This window comes from Tachypleus tridentatus, chromosome 13, assembly GCF_004210375.1.
Source record: "Tachypleus tridentatus isolate NWPU-2018 chromosome 13, ASM421037v1, whole genome shotgun sequence".
Classification (NCBI taxonomy): Eukaryota; Metazoa; Arthropoda; class Merostomata; order Xiphosura; family Limulidae; genus Tachypleus; species Tachypleus tridentatus.
In genome coordinates this window covers 193,389,153-193,404,288 of record NC_134837.1, presented here as the reverse complement: position 1 = coordinate 193,404,288, position 15,136 = coordinate 193,389,153, and the positions used below count along the sequence as shown (strand labels likewise).

Sequence of the window (15,136 nt, the reverse complement as noted above, 5' to 3'; positions counted from 1 at the left end):
GAACATAACAATGCTGTTTCATTTCGTACAGATGGTTGACGGAAAGTACGTTAGCAGCACAGCTAGTGTTTGCATAGGGCGGCAAAATACGTTGTACCGGCCCTTCTCATTAATAGAAAAGATTTGATTCTTAAAGACAGAAATATAAATTCATTCATACCTTCAAAATAACATGGGCTATTCGTTTTCTCTAACAGTAGAGTTTCGGATGAAAATGTGTGCGTGTCTGTGTGCACATTGCTATACAAATCAAAACGTTCTCTAGGACAGTTTTAAGTTCTGGCCTACCCAGACACGGTCTAGGCCAGGCATGGCCAGGTGATTAGGGCGCTCGACTCGAAATATGAGGGTCGTGGGTTCGATCCTGGACACACTAAACATGCTCGTCCTTTCAGGCGTGAGGGCGTTGTAATGTTACGGTCAATCCCATTATTAGTTGGTAAAATAGTAGTCCAAGAGTTGGCGGTGGGAGGTGATGACTAACTGCCTTCCCTCTTGTGTTGCACTGCTAAATTATAGACAGCTATAACAGACAGCGTTCGCGAAATTTAAATCAATACGCAGAAGTGACGAAGATTTTAGGAACGTCGTGTAAAAAATGTACTTCTTTAGAAGTACAGAAACTTGTACAACTTAAATAACAAGAATTGGTTAAAGTACAATACCTGTCAGTATTTCGCTCTTAACGCAGCAGGTACTCTCATAAATATGTTAAAACTCGAATGCTGTTGAACCTAACCTTGACTCGTAATGGAGGATCTTGTGGCGTAAGTCTTTTATAGTTCTTAAAACACGAATTTAAGACTTTTTTTTGTGAAACGTGGATTCTTTTCAAAAATAAAAGACAACTTTACTGGCTGACTGGTTTATATATGAAGTACAAAGGTATAATGTGATTTTTTTTCCTTTGACACGCGCAAGTGATGCTACAATACTATATTCTATAACATGAAAATTCTGAGAGCATTTAGAATAATATGTTAACGAAAATAACAACAATAGTACGTCCAGAGATATATTGTTTGTTTCGTCACAATTACATGATTTTACATCTCATTGTTCAAAAAAGCATAGGCTTAACTTAAAAAAATATACCTGTAGAACATTTGTTTGCCATGATGGATGATTCAGTCTGAAATGTATCAAAATACCATATACCACATCACCTCTCTTCATCTGTTATTTACAGAACTTTACCGGAGATATAAACTGAAATTCAAGTGGCTCACTTGAACATGGCCAGGTGGGTTAAAGCGTTCGACTCGTAATCTGAGGGTTGCGGGTTCGAATCCCCGTCGCACCAAACATGATATCCCTTTCAGCCGTGGGGGCATTATAATGTGACGGTTAATCTCACTCTTCGTTGATAAAAGAGTGGCCCAAGAGTTGGCGGTTGGTGGTGATGACTAGCTGTTTTGAATTTCGCACATTGCTAATTTAGCAATGTATGACTCTAGTCATAAATTAGCATTGTGCGAAATTCAAAAACAAACAAGCAATACTTGAACATTTCTACTAAATTTTGCAAAGAATCGGTGAGTAATTCTGACAGCATTTTTATTGTATTAGCACAGTTTTTTCTGTATTGACACCCGACCTACACCAGCGTTGTCTGGTCTGCTTATAGCTAATGGTTTACTGAGTGAAAAAAGTGTGAAAACTGCACAAGTTCTACCAGCGCCATAGATTTACTTGACTGAAGTGAGAATTTCTCTCAGTTTGTATTTAATTTGTACCATAGGCCTATCGGAACTACTTACGTGATTATATAAATATATTATATAAATTTATAGGCATATATACGAACATTTTGTTATTAGCACGGTTACTTGGGAAATATTAAAATTGTATTTTTGTCTGTGTTAGGCCCAAAGAGAACGAAGATTCTAAGTGTTGTTTAATGGGATTTCCCTCAGAATAGGTTTAATCATTTGGTTATTGTCATGTGAACCGTAAGACCCACCGAGTAACCACAAACATACATCATTGAAGGAGAATGCCAGTGTCATGCTATACCCCTGCTTCTGAAAACTTTCTCAGAAAATTGAATATACTCAGAGACAGAAATACTTACATTATGTGCCTAACCTTTCATAAAGCACAAACATATCATGGCTGACGCCATCAACAGTGATTACGTCAGTGATATTAGTGCCGTTTCAATCGAACGTAGATGAAGAGGTCAAAGGCTTTCATGAACGCACGTGATGTCTTCCACCTGCTGAGTCAGTGCTAAACCGGTCAACATTTTTCTTCTTGCAGTCCGGAAATGGGCTCGGCCGAGTATTTTGACACTTAGAACGAAGAAGGATGATGAAATGATGAAAAAAAAGACAATTTTGGCCCCCTGTGAAGATCATAACATCCGTATCCAACTTGGAGTTGAAAGGATTGCTAGCACCTGCATCTCTCTTATTTTCATCAGCGCTTTCAGTTTCTCAAACTTCGTCTTTACTAATATTTTATAACCGACCAAAGAGTCCATTCTTTCGAACGAACGCCCAGAAAAGTCAGTCCAAAAAGAGAACGTTGTCCAAACATGTTTTTTCTGACTCCATGTTTGCTTCTGTCTCAAACTTAATATTTACGTCAGATTCAGATGTAGTTGCTGCTGTTTTTGAAATTAAGTACCAAGCTACACAATGGGCTATCTGTGCTCTGCCCACCAATGATATTGGATCCTTGTTTTTAGCGGTGCGAGTTCATCGACATATCGCTGTGCTACTTGGGGAAGATTCAAATGTAATAGAAGATTTGGAACTGGTTTGATTTATTTTTCTGTATCTTACTACTAAAGTAGATGTAACTTTGAGCAATTCTTGAATTGCAGAAATCTTACCCCTCCTCACCCCTTCACCCCTAAGACACGGACGAACATCGGAATAAAAACAAACGTTTTTTGTTTTTTTCAATTATTAGAATCAGATTCATATTAACAACGATTTAATAATGTTCATGTATATATTTAACCATCTTATTAAAGCAACTAAGACTCGTCTCATTCCACCCGCCTACACTCACGCTCATTGGTTCAATTTTTATAATACTTCACTTTTGTGTTAAATTACTGAATTAATTTTGCGTCGTAACCTTTCTAGTTATTTAACTATGAATGATTCAAAGAAATAAGAAGTCTTTTCAAATAACCATTTACTGTAAAATAATACAAGAGCTTAGAAATTCGAGAGGGTTGAATATTTTAATCACTGTGTTATGAAAAGTACAATGTATACAAGAAATTATGTTGAATAACGATGTCTTAAATATTATTATGTTGAATACCTCATAACGATGTCTTAAATATTATTATGTTGAATACCTCATAACGATGTCTTAAATATTATTATGTTGAATACCTCATAACGATGTCTTAAATATTATTATGTTGAATACCTCATAACGATGTCTTAAATATTATTTCTCCTTTGAGAATTGGATTACAGCAGGGGCTGATTGAGAACCATAAGTTTCATTTAGTAAAGTTACACCATCGTTCAAATCTGTGACAGAAGGTGTTCCATATGGTTTCCACCACCTTCACTCAGTACATCAAGTCCATTCCTAGCTGAATCTACTGCAAGCATGGTCTTTTCTTGACAATGGTCATTGATTCTTCCAGTATCCTGAACAATGATATCCATTGTTGGTGTTTTTCGTGTGTTTTTTTCTCCCAAATTACGAGTATCACATTGTTGAAAAAGAGATAATTAAATAATAAATACTGGTTTGTGAGAAAATTTTAATTATAAAGTAGAGTATGGCTTTGAAATACCTAGTGGTTTGTACAAATTTTGTATTCTTGTATATGGCATTGGACATAATATTGACTATTTGTCAATACATTCCGTCTTGCATTTAGTAACTGATGTTACAAACGTTCTTCGTTAGAAAACAAATTATTTTTACTTCTCTTCTTTATTTATGTGTTTCCCAAATAATAATTAGTTCGATCTTTGTTTTGGATATTTACACAAAGTTACAGAAATGCCTTATTGCTAACTTTGAAGATATCGATTAAAAGAAAGGGCGTTATCTGACAGTATCTATCTTGAACTTTGGGGCTATTTTAATCGAATAACGGGATTTGACTGTTATTTATTTATAACCTGCGTACAACTCTAGAACCACGTACTCGCAGTTTCATTGTTCAGAACGTTATCTGTTATCCGTTATCTCGGCCCGAAGTGGATCGAAAAACCAGGAACCTTTAGTGGTTGGATAAATGAACGCATGCGCAAGGAGTGAACGCTCTTGGCTCGACTGGTACAAAAATGAGAAAGTTATAAAAACATGTTATTTCCGTAAATAAGTAAAAGACAAAGTGCGTTTATTTTAATACGTTTTACGTAGAAACAGTAGTTACTGTTGCTTTATAAGTTTACTACTGTCATCGGCCCATGGGTGCTTTGTTCGCTCGACTCGCAATCTGAGACTCACGGATTCGTATTCCTGTCCCACCAAACACACTCGTTCTTTCAGCCTTAGGAACGCTATAATGCGATGGTAAATCCCATTACTCCTTTGTAAAAGAATAGCCTTAGAGTTGGCGGTGAGTGATGATGAGTAGCTGCCTTCCCTCTAACCTTACACTTGTAAATTAAGGACAGATATCTCTCGTGTAGCTTTACACGAAATTAAAAAACAAGCAAACAAACAACTGTCATCTTCGCAACTTGAAGAATCAATTTCTCTAATGTTTTCGTATTTAGAAGCTAGAAAATGTTATGGAACTTTTTTGAAGCAACAAATGGTCGCAAAGTAAATATTTCTTTTGCTACATGATTCACTTGTTTTCAAAATTTACCCTTAGATTCTGCTGTGCGTACGAGAACCTGTAAAAGAAAATAGATATATTAGAGTAAAGCTAACAACATAATCTTTATAAATGTGTTAATCTGGGTCGCCACTAAACTAAAGAATTTACTAAGTAAACTACCGGATAATATACAAGCCCACATGAAGACAGGATTGATTATGAGCTTCATATGAAAGTTCGAATGATTTTTTTCATGTCTCGAACCATGAATCATTTTCTTCGTTGTACACGTACTACAGCTAATACTCTGTGAATCTAGGCCTAAGTAATTTGAAAGTACTGACGTGCAAACAAAGGCACCTGGATATGTAGTGAATTGTTGGATATAGGATATAAAGATGTAATGAAAACTGTGTTATAGAAATTATTAATACACAGGTTTATATGCATACATATCCACGTCGGGAAAGTTCGTTATTTCCCCGAAAGGGGACCGAAGGACGCATGTAGCGGTCACCTGTTTTAATCACTCGCATCACTGTACAGTAGTGTGTTATATATCCATCAGTAAACATCAAAATTACGTCATATAAGGGACCCTTAACGCTGCAAATTATACTGTCGTGACTTCAGTAAAACGTGCGTATGCCATGAATCACGAGAATAATTATGCACTCTCTTGTTTGTCTGTTTTGGAATTTCGCACAAAGCTACTCGAAGGCTATCTGTGCTAGCCGTCCCTAATTTAGCAGTGTAAGACTAGAGGGAAGGCAGCTAGTCATCACCACCCACCGCCAACTCTTGGGCTACTCTTTTACCAACGAATAGTGGGATTGACCGTCACATTATACACCCCCACGGCTGGGAGGGCGAGCATGTTTAGCGCGACGCGGGCGCGAACCCGCGACCCTCGGATTACGAGTCGCACGCCTTACGCGCTCGGCCATGCCAGGCCTTTATGCACTCTATAGGCTACAGAAAAGCATGGCATAGGGACTAGAAAAAGGAAGAAATAAAAATTATATGCTGCTCTTAATTTGCTTTTATTTCCTCTTGAAACATAACACCTTCAAGGGCCCCTCGCAGGTACACCTTGTAAAAATATTTATTTTATAAATGTACTAAATTTTTGTGTTTTCTTCAGGAATGTGATCAGGTCCACATAGACGATGTGTCGTCAGAGGATAATGGGCAGGATCTTAGGTACGGATGGTTCATATTGTTATATTTAATTTATAATTGAAAATCACGGTTATTGCAATTATTTTCAAGATCTGTTACTTTGTTTACATAAAAAGATGTAAAAATACTTTATTTTCCAAGCTAAACGTAAACAGAGCTATACCTGATTCGATTTTTTTTTTCTTTAGCAACTATAACTTTCAGGCGGATGGTTTTCACGCTGCTGCAACGAATGCCAGTTTATGTCTGGCCACAGGGGTCAGAGGTGGAGTGGACTGGATGAGAAAGTTGGCGTTTCGTTACCGAAGAATCAAGGAGACTTACAGTCAGTATAGGAGCAATATAGGAGGTAAGACATTTTCCTCTAAGCTCGTGCTAAAAAAATCGGATGGGAAGCTCAAAAGTATAGTTTTTAATACTAACAAACTGATTATTTTTTTTTCATTTATCACGCATTCTCTGTACTAATTCAATTATACTTTTAATACTTTTAAACGGAGAGTCACGTTGTACCAGGCCCGACATGACCAAACGTGTTAAGACGTGCGACTCGTAATCCGAGGGTCGCAGGTTCGAATCCCCGTCGCACCAATCATACTCGCCCTTACAGCCGTAGAGGCGTTATAATGTGACTGTCAATCCAACTATTCGTTGGTAAAAGAGTAGTCGAAGAGTTGGCGGTGGGTTGGTGATGTCTAGCTGCCTTCCCCCTAGTCTTACACTGCTAAATTAGGGACGGCTAGCGCAGATAGCCTTCGTTTAGCTTTGCGCGAAATTTAAAACAAACTACATTTGCTATACTTATAATAACAATAATGTTCGTGAGAAGAATCTACTTTTTTGTTTATTTGTTGAAGTTTGCGCAAAAATACTTGAGTGTTGTCTGCGTTAGCCGTCCGTCCCTAATTTAGAGATGACGAGATAGAGGGAGTATTCCAGTCAAAACCACCCACCTCCAACTGATGTTTTTTTACCAATAAAAAGTTGAATTGACCGTTACATTATAACGCTCTCACGGTTGAAAGTGTGAGCATTTTTGATGAGGGTATTTGAATCCCAGTAGAAAAATTTACCAATTCTAATAGTTTTTTGTTGTTGCTTTTTATAAAGGTTTGTGAAACAAACAAGTTCGAAATAAGTAACAGTATTAATGAAAATCAATAAGTCCTTAAGTAATTTAACACTCAGAAAAGTACAACTTAAATATAGAGAAAGTCTCAAATGGAAGTTGATTATGATATCTTGGTTCACCCGCATTCGTGAATCTTCGTATATTTCCACAGTTAAAATTTAAAACATACTAATTATTTTGTCTCTCACAAAAACTGATTTACCAAAAATGTGTGTGTTTTATCAAGAGGTTAGATTGATCTTGATAAAGGATCTGATTTAGATAGGGAGAAAACATTTTTGCCATGGCAAAATGGACCATAGAATGGCTCTGCCTTTTTAAAGTAGAAACTGTTATCTCCGTCACCTATTAACCAATTTGAAATCTAACTGCAGTTTTGGATTCTGAACGTCAAACCCCTTTCGACTGGTGTATTTAACTAACCAGTTCCAAGGTCTCATAGATTAATTTACTTTAATCCTGTCTTAAACAATTTCAGTTTGAGGCTAGGATGGTAGAGGTCATGATAAGTAATAAAACTGAACCAGGTGTACACGCGCCCCACGCTTGATATTGCCGGTGCACAAAATATAAGTAATAAATGGAAAAAAAAAGTCTCAAAGATTAACTTACTTTAACCTTACCTGAAAGAATTTCCATTTTTGCGGCTATTGAGGATTCCCTCTTGTTAAACTGAGGTTCTCAGCTTAAGAAATCTACATATAAACAACTTTGTACATCTATAGTCCACTAAATACTACTTCAATATGAATCAGACAAAAAATTTTACGGAGGGCGCTACAAGGTGAAGCTGATATGTTTGTTGATAAGCCTGAAGCTGCACAATAGGTTACTGCATTCTACCCACCACAGGTATCAAAACCTGATTTTTAGCGTCGTTAACCAGTATACTTACTGCTGATCCACTGTGAGAGGAGGGCAACAAATAAAACGTAATATTTATAACTCCATACATCAGTAGACTACAACTAATAATCATTAGATTATACTGAATCATCATTTTGATTCCCACACTATAGTTGTAGTTGAAAATGTGCGACGAAATTTCTGAGTGAAGCCAAGAGGCTTGACTGAAGTCGAGCACAAAGCTACGTACATAATGGGCTATCTCTGCTCTGCCCACGTCGGGTATCGAAACCCGGTTTCTAACGTTCTGTGTCTGCATACGTATCTTGTGGGGCCAAGGCCAATAGGAAGACACGATGTAAACATGCTTATAGGATTCATGTATTGAAAAGTAAGATTGGTAGATGTACTTGCATAGATTTTGGTATGTTCATTCGGTTTCAAATTGACGTTAAAACATTGATGGGGTTGTACTATTTATATGAAGTAAAATAAAGTTTTCTGTTGTTTTTTTAACGCATAAGTTCTGTAACCTTAGGTAGCAAAACAATAGGGTTCATTATATATGGGTTTGTTTCATACCACTATAAGCTAACTGCTACACATAATTTATACTTGTAGGTAGATATATTTAACATAAGCAATGTAGGTAAACAGTGCCTAAATGAATTAATACAGCTTTGTTAAACATATGTAACCACGTGATTAAGTTAAGAAATAGTTTTGCTAATATGTGTAACCACGTGTTCCAGTTAAATAATAATCATACAATAAATGTATGAAGTTACGTGTTTAAGTAATACATCTGTTTAAACATATATAATGGAGTGTCTGAACTAAGTTGTACAGCATAACTAGAAATATTACATGTTCGAGTTTAGATGCATTATATAATTTGTTGAAGCAAACCGTTTTAGCTCTAAAACAAACATGTTATGTGATTTAAAAAAACACACGATTTATTCAGTATTGATTGACTGAGTGCTTGTAATGTTGCATTTTTACTAAAACAATAACGCTTTCAATGTTTGTTTACAAAATTGAATTATAATAACTCGTAATCTGAGGGTCGCGGGTTCGAATCCCCGTCACACCAAACGCTGTGGGGGCGTTATAACGTGACGGCCACTCCAACTATTCGTTGGTTAAAGAGATGTCTAAGAGTTGGCGGTGGGTGGTAATGACTAACTACGTTTCCTCTAATCTTACACTATTAAATTACGGACGGCTAGGGCAGGTAGACCTCTTGTAGCTTTGCTCGAAAATTCAAAAACAAAGAAACAAACAATTATAATAACGTTTCGTAAAGCAACCTGTTGATGTTCGTCACCAGCATAAACTTGGAGAACAAAAACTGATATTTGTGTATGAATGTATCAATTAATGTCATGAAATTTGCAAATCTCAAAAATTATCAGACAAGTTGAGTTTTTGGAAACAAAATTTGCAGAATTTGTTTCTGATGTACATTTAATGGTTATTTTGTGTACTTACGTTTTTTCTGACATTCGTTTAAAGCGACTGTTTTAGAATGAACAAAACTGGTTTATATGACTGTTTTCAAAACCCTTAGGTCTGCTAGGCCCTAACAAACGAGAACAATGGCTTCAACTACGAGCGGAAATAGAAACCCTCACGGATAGCTGGTTGACATTGGCTTTGAAATGCTTGACTATCATCCATTCCAGGTAACATATTCATAGAATAACAGGTGTAATGTATAATTAGGTAATAATCAGATAAAAATACCGTCGCAGTATTTAGTGTCTAAACCCGAGACACGAAAATAATTTATAACTAATAGGTAAAGATGTACTTGTGGTTTTTGTGGTGTAAACTTTCTTCGATTCGTATTTTAACTACTTCTTGAGATGAGGTTACATGCTTTGCTGTATTTAACACAGCAGACCTGAAGTAATTATACTCAAGGCTAATTTAATGGAGAAGATATTTGGTTACTGTTAGGTTACACAAGTGGACATTTATATAAAGTTTAGAAAATTAATAAACATAGAAAAAATCTAGTCAACTATGTTTCAGAGTTGACATTACAAAGAATATTCTAGAGTTTACCTGTTAGTTTACAGTTTAATATTGCTTGTTATTAGTCGAATGCACAGCAAAACCTTGTTTATTATTAAGCCTAGTTCAGTATGCTTGTTTTGTTTAACTCCTTAGGTTAAGTTTGGAAATGTAATTGAATGGAAGGGATTACTTGTTTTTAAATAGATAAATTAACTTCAGCTGATTTATTTATTTATTTACTTTGAGGACTTTTGACGAATTGATTGTGATATTTGAACAGATTTTACCTCCGCAATAAATTACTAATTTTTATTTTTTAGTAAATGTATTTCATCGAAGATTTCTTTTGTTTCAAACATTCTGAGTTACTAAGATAAACAACCAATAGTATTACTATAATGATGCACACAATGATTTTTAATTATTTGATAAATAAACAAAATATCCTTGGATCAATATGAATTAGTCAATTGTATTAAAGGAATCGAGTAATCCACCGTAGAAATTCCTTTGTGAAGTCAGTGACTTGCTTATTACATTAATATGACAAGCTGGAGTAACCGTTTCCTGGATGGAAGTTGTGTTTAATTTGTGATTAAAGAAAAGGTTATCTTAGTATATGAAAAGGTTGCTTCCCTTACATATAATTAAAAAAAAGCAAAAACATCCATTAAAAACTGCAAAACACAAAGTGTGAAACTGTAAATTTTGATGTATCTTTATATGGATCTAAGAAACCTCCATCCACAATGGGAAGGGTAGTGGTGAAAAAAACCCCATAAAAACCGCAACACTGGAAATTTGTGTGCACTTTCACATTGTCCTGAAGAACCTTCATGCACATTTTGGTGAAGATCTAGCCACATACTTTTAAGTAATTACATGGACATGCAACAGATAGTACTCGTATACTTGTGCAGATATGATTCTTGCTTATGAACTGTACTGGTTAACTATTTCACTAAATACATACAAAATGCATACAAACTAACAGTAACATACTCGTGTTTTTAACGTAAAGACAAATTATATCACTTCCATATCCCAACATTTACCCGATTTCTACAAATGTAACATAAGAAACATTATTATACAAATACGTTTTGAATCACTTTCACTAGTTAAGATAAATAGTTGTCATACCCAAGTGGTTAGGGTGCTTGACTTGTAATCTGAGGGTCATGGGTTTGAATCCCCACCACACCAAACATACTCGCCCTTTTAGCCGTGTGAGCGTTATAATGTTACGGTCTGTCCCACTATTCTTTGGTGAAAGATTGGCCTAAGAGTTGGCGATGGGTGGTAATAACTAGCTGCCTTCTCTCTATTCTTACATTGCTAAATTAGGACGGCCAGCGCAGATAGCCCTCGTGCAGTTTTGCGTGAAATTAAACAAACAAATATATTAGTCACAAGATACAAAGACATAGTGGTTCTATCGGAAGTCGGGCCTGGCATGGCCTAGTGCGTTGAGGCGTGCGCTTCGTAATCCGAGGGTCGCGGGTTCGCGCCCGAGTCGCGCCAAACATGCTCGCCCTCCCAGCCGTGGGGACGTTATAATGTGACCCACCATTTGTTGGTAAAAGAGTAGCCCAAGAGTTGGCGGTGGGTGGTGATGACTAGCTGCCTTCCCTCTAGTCTTACACTGCTAAATTAGGGACGGCTAGCACAGATAGCCCTCGAGTAGCTTTGTGCGAAATTCCAAAACAAACAAACAAACTATCGGAAGTTATCTGATGGTCAATCCCACCATTCGTTGGTAAAAGAGTAGCCCAAGAGTTGGCGGTGGGCGGTGATGACTAGCTGCCTTCCCTCTAGTCTTACACTACTAAATTAGGGACGGCTAGCACAGATAGCCCTCGAGTAGCTTTGTGCGAAATTCCAAAACAAACAAACAAACTATCGGAAGTTATCTGATGGTCAATCCCACCATTCGTTGGTAAAAGAGTAGCCCAAGAGTTGGCGGTGGGCGGTGATGACTAGCTGCCTTCCCTCTAGTCTTACACTACTAAATTAGGGACGGCTAGCACAGATAGCCCTCGAGTAGCTTTGTGCGAAATTCCAAAACAAACAAACAAACTATCGGAAGTTATCTGAACAAAAATATTCATGAAAGTTAAAATATAGATTTAATTTCTTAGTAAAGGTTATTCCGTCATAGATAAGTATATAGGTCATGTATCTCTGTGTTTTAACACTTTTGTTACATGAAATGCCAAAAAACAGTAGCTGATTTAAGGTTGTGTGGGATCAAGGACTAGTAATCTTTTGGGGCCCTACATCCCATGTAATTTTACATGGAATAAAATTATCAATGAGCCCTCATTAAGACCATGGGTTCTGGGGCTAAGCCCCCTCGAGCCCCTAACTAAACACGCCACTGCTAAAACACTCGAGAAGAAAAATGATGATTAAGTAAAGTTTCCTCTGTACTTTCTTTATGCTCCGAAAGATGTCGCCGCAGCTTATCTTAGAATTTGTAAACCTGGTAAAGCCTACCTTGCAAAACATTAAGTATTGAGTATTTGAAATATCCATTTCTTATTAGATTCTACGTATTGTTTCAACTGTACGAGTTGAGGTAGACATAACTAGTAATAGTTTATTGTGTTTCACGTTCGTGTTTATTTTTGTGTTTCACGTTCGTGTTTATTTTTCAGAAGTGCTTTGAAAATTTTGACCGTTTTTTCTTATCTTTCGTTTTGTTAATATTTACATGTTATTAAAATAAATCAATATCTTCTTTTATTTCCAATGGAAAGAATGACTTTTCTTTGCCTTAATTTGGAGCACGGCTAGAAAATATTCTGGGAATAGCATTAAATATTTGAGAAATGTCGATATATTAATATTTCTAGCAACGGTGCTTCAAACAAACACAACGTTCTTTAGCTTCAGTTCTGAATAATAATGATCTTATGAATTAGTTTTCAAGACATATAACAATATTCTTTAAGGTATGTTTCCCTACTTGCTACGTTAAGTCTATAAGAAAATTACTGTTTTTGCTAATTAACGCTTGTAATAATACGAACGCTATTGTGTATAAAAATTAAAATAAAACATTGAGTGTATGAACGATAGAGATCTTTTTAAAAAGTACAAGTAAGATATTGTTTTCCCATCTCTCACGTGCCTTAGCGGCAAGCTTGGTGACTTCGAACACTTCAATACATGGATCGTTTTCCCTCGGTGGAGACAACGCTAATAGTTAATTATAAAACAATACACCTTTCTCCGGGACTGCCGTTGTAGGAAAGTTAATACTTCCCGCCACTTTAACGAAAAGAAATTGCCTTCTTAAATTAAATACATTGGAGATTGTTAGCAGCCAACCCTAACGTTTACCGAACTTTCAGCATCTGCCAGGATAGTTTTTCAGCATTGCAAGGCATCTATACAGCGAAACTCGGATGACTTATTGGAACGTGTTTATTAATATATAAATAAATAGATGAAGGTTTAAAGTCAATACAGACCAGCTCGAACTATTAAATCGTAGGTGTTTAGATATATGGAATAACACCTATCTGAAATGTTATTTATCTTTTGATAATTTTCAGACCTAGCATGGCTCTTAATGTGATGGTGTTAGGTTCGAATCCCGTCACATAAAACATGCTGGCCTTTTTAACCGTCGGGACGTTATAAAAGTTATGGTCAATCCAACTATTCTTCAGTAAAAGAATAGCCTTAGAGATAACTATTTGTCTTCCCTCCAGTTTTACACTGCTGTGTTAGGGACGACGAGCGCAGATAACTCCTATGTAGCTTTGCACGAAATTTTGTTTTGATGATTGGTTCTTTATATAGAAATTGCAAGGAAAAATATTCTTTTATGGGATATTCCATTCGAGGTCAAGATGAATGTAACAAATACGAATGATGTAGGAGATATATATTTAGTATGTTGTAGGAAACAGCACTTCGCCCCTTATCATTTGTCCAGTAGTATCTACTCATTCTACGACACTCTTGTAATCAAAGGTTATTACTTGTTTTATCTCACTGTGCTGTTGTCTCCTCTAGCTGTTGGTGAATGACATTTAGCAGCACAACAACTTTGAAACAGTGACATTTTGTACACTCTTTCACGGAGATCATTCCAGATGGAAATCGAACTTTATTTCTTATGATTGTACCAGATGTTTTTTTGTTTTATGTCCAGTGATTTATTGGGCAGTTTCAAACTTGTGAAAATATGATAGCAGGAAACGTTTCTTGACACTTGGTTTGTTTTTTTCTCTTCGCTGTCTTTCCCTTCTTGTATACATTATAATGTTTTATTCTTACAACAAGTCCGAATTCTAATGCCACATTTTTCGGGTTCACTTGGTATGTATTATTTTGGAGTAACATCTTTCTCAAAATGTGGTTTTTGTTACTCATCGGTGTTCACATATACTAGTAGTACATAACACTGAATAATCGGCACCCATTTATTGAAGTGATATCGATTTGTAAGTTGCACCCTCTATTGAAGTAACAGTTTTCGGGGACTATGGTTTATTACTCGTTGGTCACACGTTCTGATAGTACATACCACTGATAAATAGGTGGCACCCATTTTTTGAAGTTGTACTCATTTATTGAAGGCATCTTGAAATTCGAGAAATCTTATACGCTGATGTTTAAGGGAAAATTGAGCCACCGTTGGTTCGATTTCAAAGCATTTTTGACTGCTTCATTCTTTGATTTATAAACACTAGTTAGTGCTATCACATTGAAGAAACAATGAAACTTGTTATAATTCACGTTTTCATTTTCTTTTAAATGCAGCTTTTTTTATCCATAATGACCTTCGTGAGTAGATTGAACATTCTGTTAACTGCTTGTTGAATACCGAGCGGTTCTGGTGTTTCTTTGGAAACTCTTGCAGTCACTACTAATCTTCTTTGAAATGCACTTTTAATACTTCACCAGTGTCATCATATCTTTCGATATCAGAGACACTTTCGTTTGAGCTTGTGTTGTTAACATTCCCATTAGCAGATAAATGATCTTTCTAACTTTAATCATTTTATGTAATATACTTATCACTACTAAGCTTATGGTCTCCTGCTAGGACGGCAATAAGCCTTCAGATTTACAACGCTAAAATCAGGGGTTTGATTCCCATCTGTAAACACAGCAGATAATTCAATGTGACTTTACTATAAGAAAAACAAAGAAACGCACACACACACACACACTAA

The 15,136-nt window shown here is 36.1% G+C and overlaps 1 protein-coding gene across 40 annotated transcripts in view; it reads left to right on the top strand.

The window, feature by feature from the left end:
• The window catches only part of LOC143238328 (protein phosphatase EYA1-like), a 241,022-nt gene that overhangs the window by 199,345 nt on the left and 26,541 nt on the right, over positions 1 to 15,136 (top strand). For all 40 annotated transcript variants that reach the window (XR_013020532.1, XR_013020531.1, XR_013020530.1 and 37 more), the window contains 3 exons: positions 5,901 to 5,959; positions 6,127 to 6,287; positions 9,490 to 9,604. Coding sequence is in view for 36 of the 40 variants with exons in the window: in XM_076478438.1 (XP_076334553.1) it covers positions 5,901 to 5,959; positions 6,127 to 6,287; positions 9,490 to 9,604 (335 nt within the window). In the remaining 4 variants the exon portion in view is untranslated. The remainder of the gene's footprint in view (positions 1 to 5,900; positions 5,960 to 6,126; positions 6,288 to 9,489; positions 9,605 to 15,136) is intronic.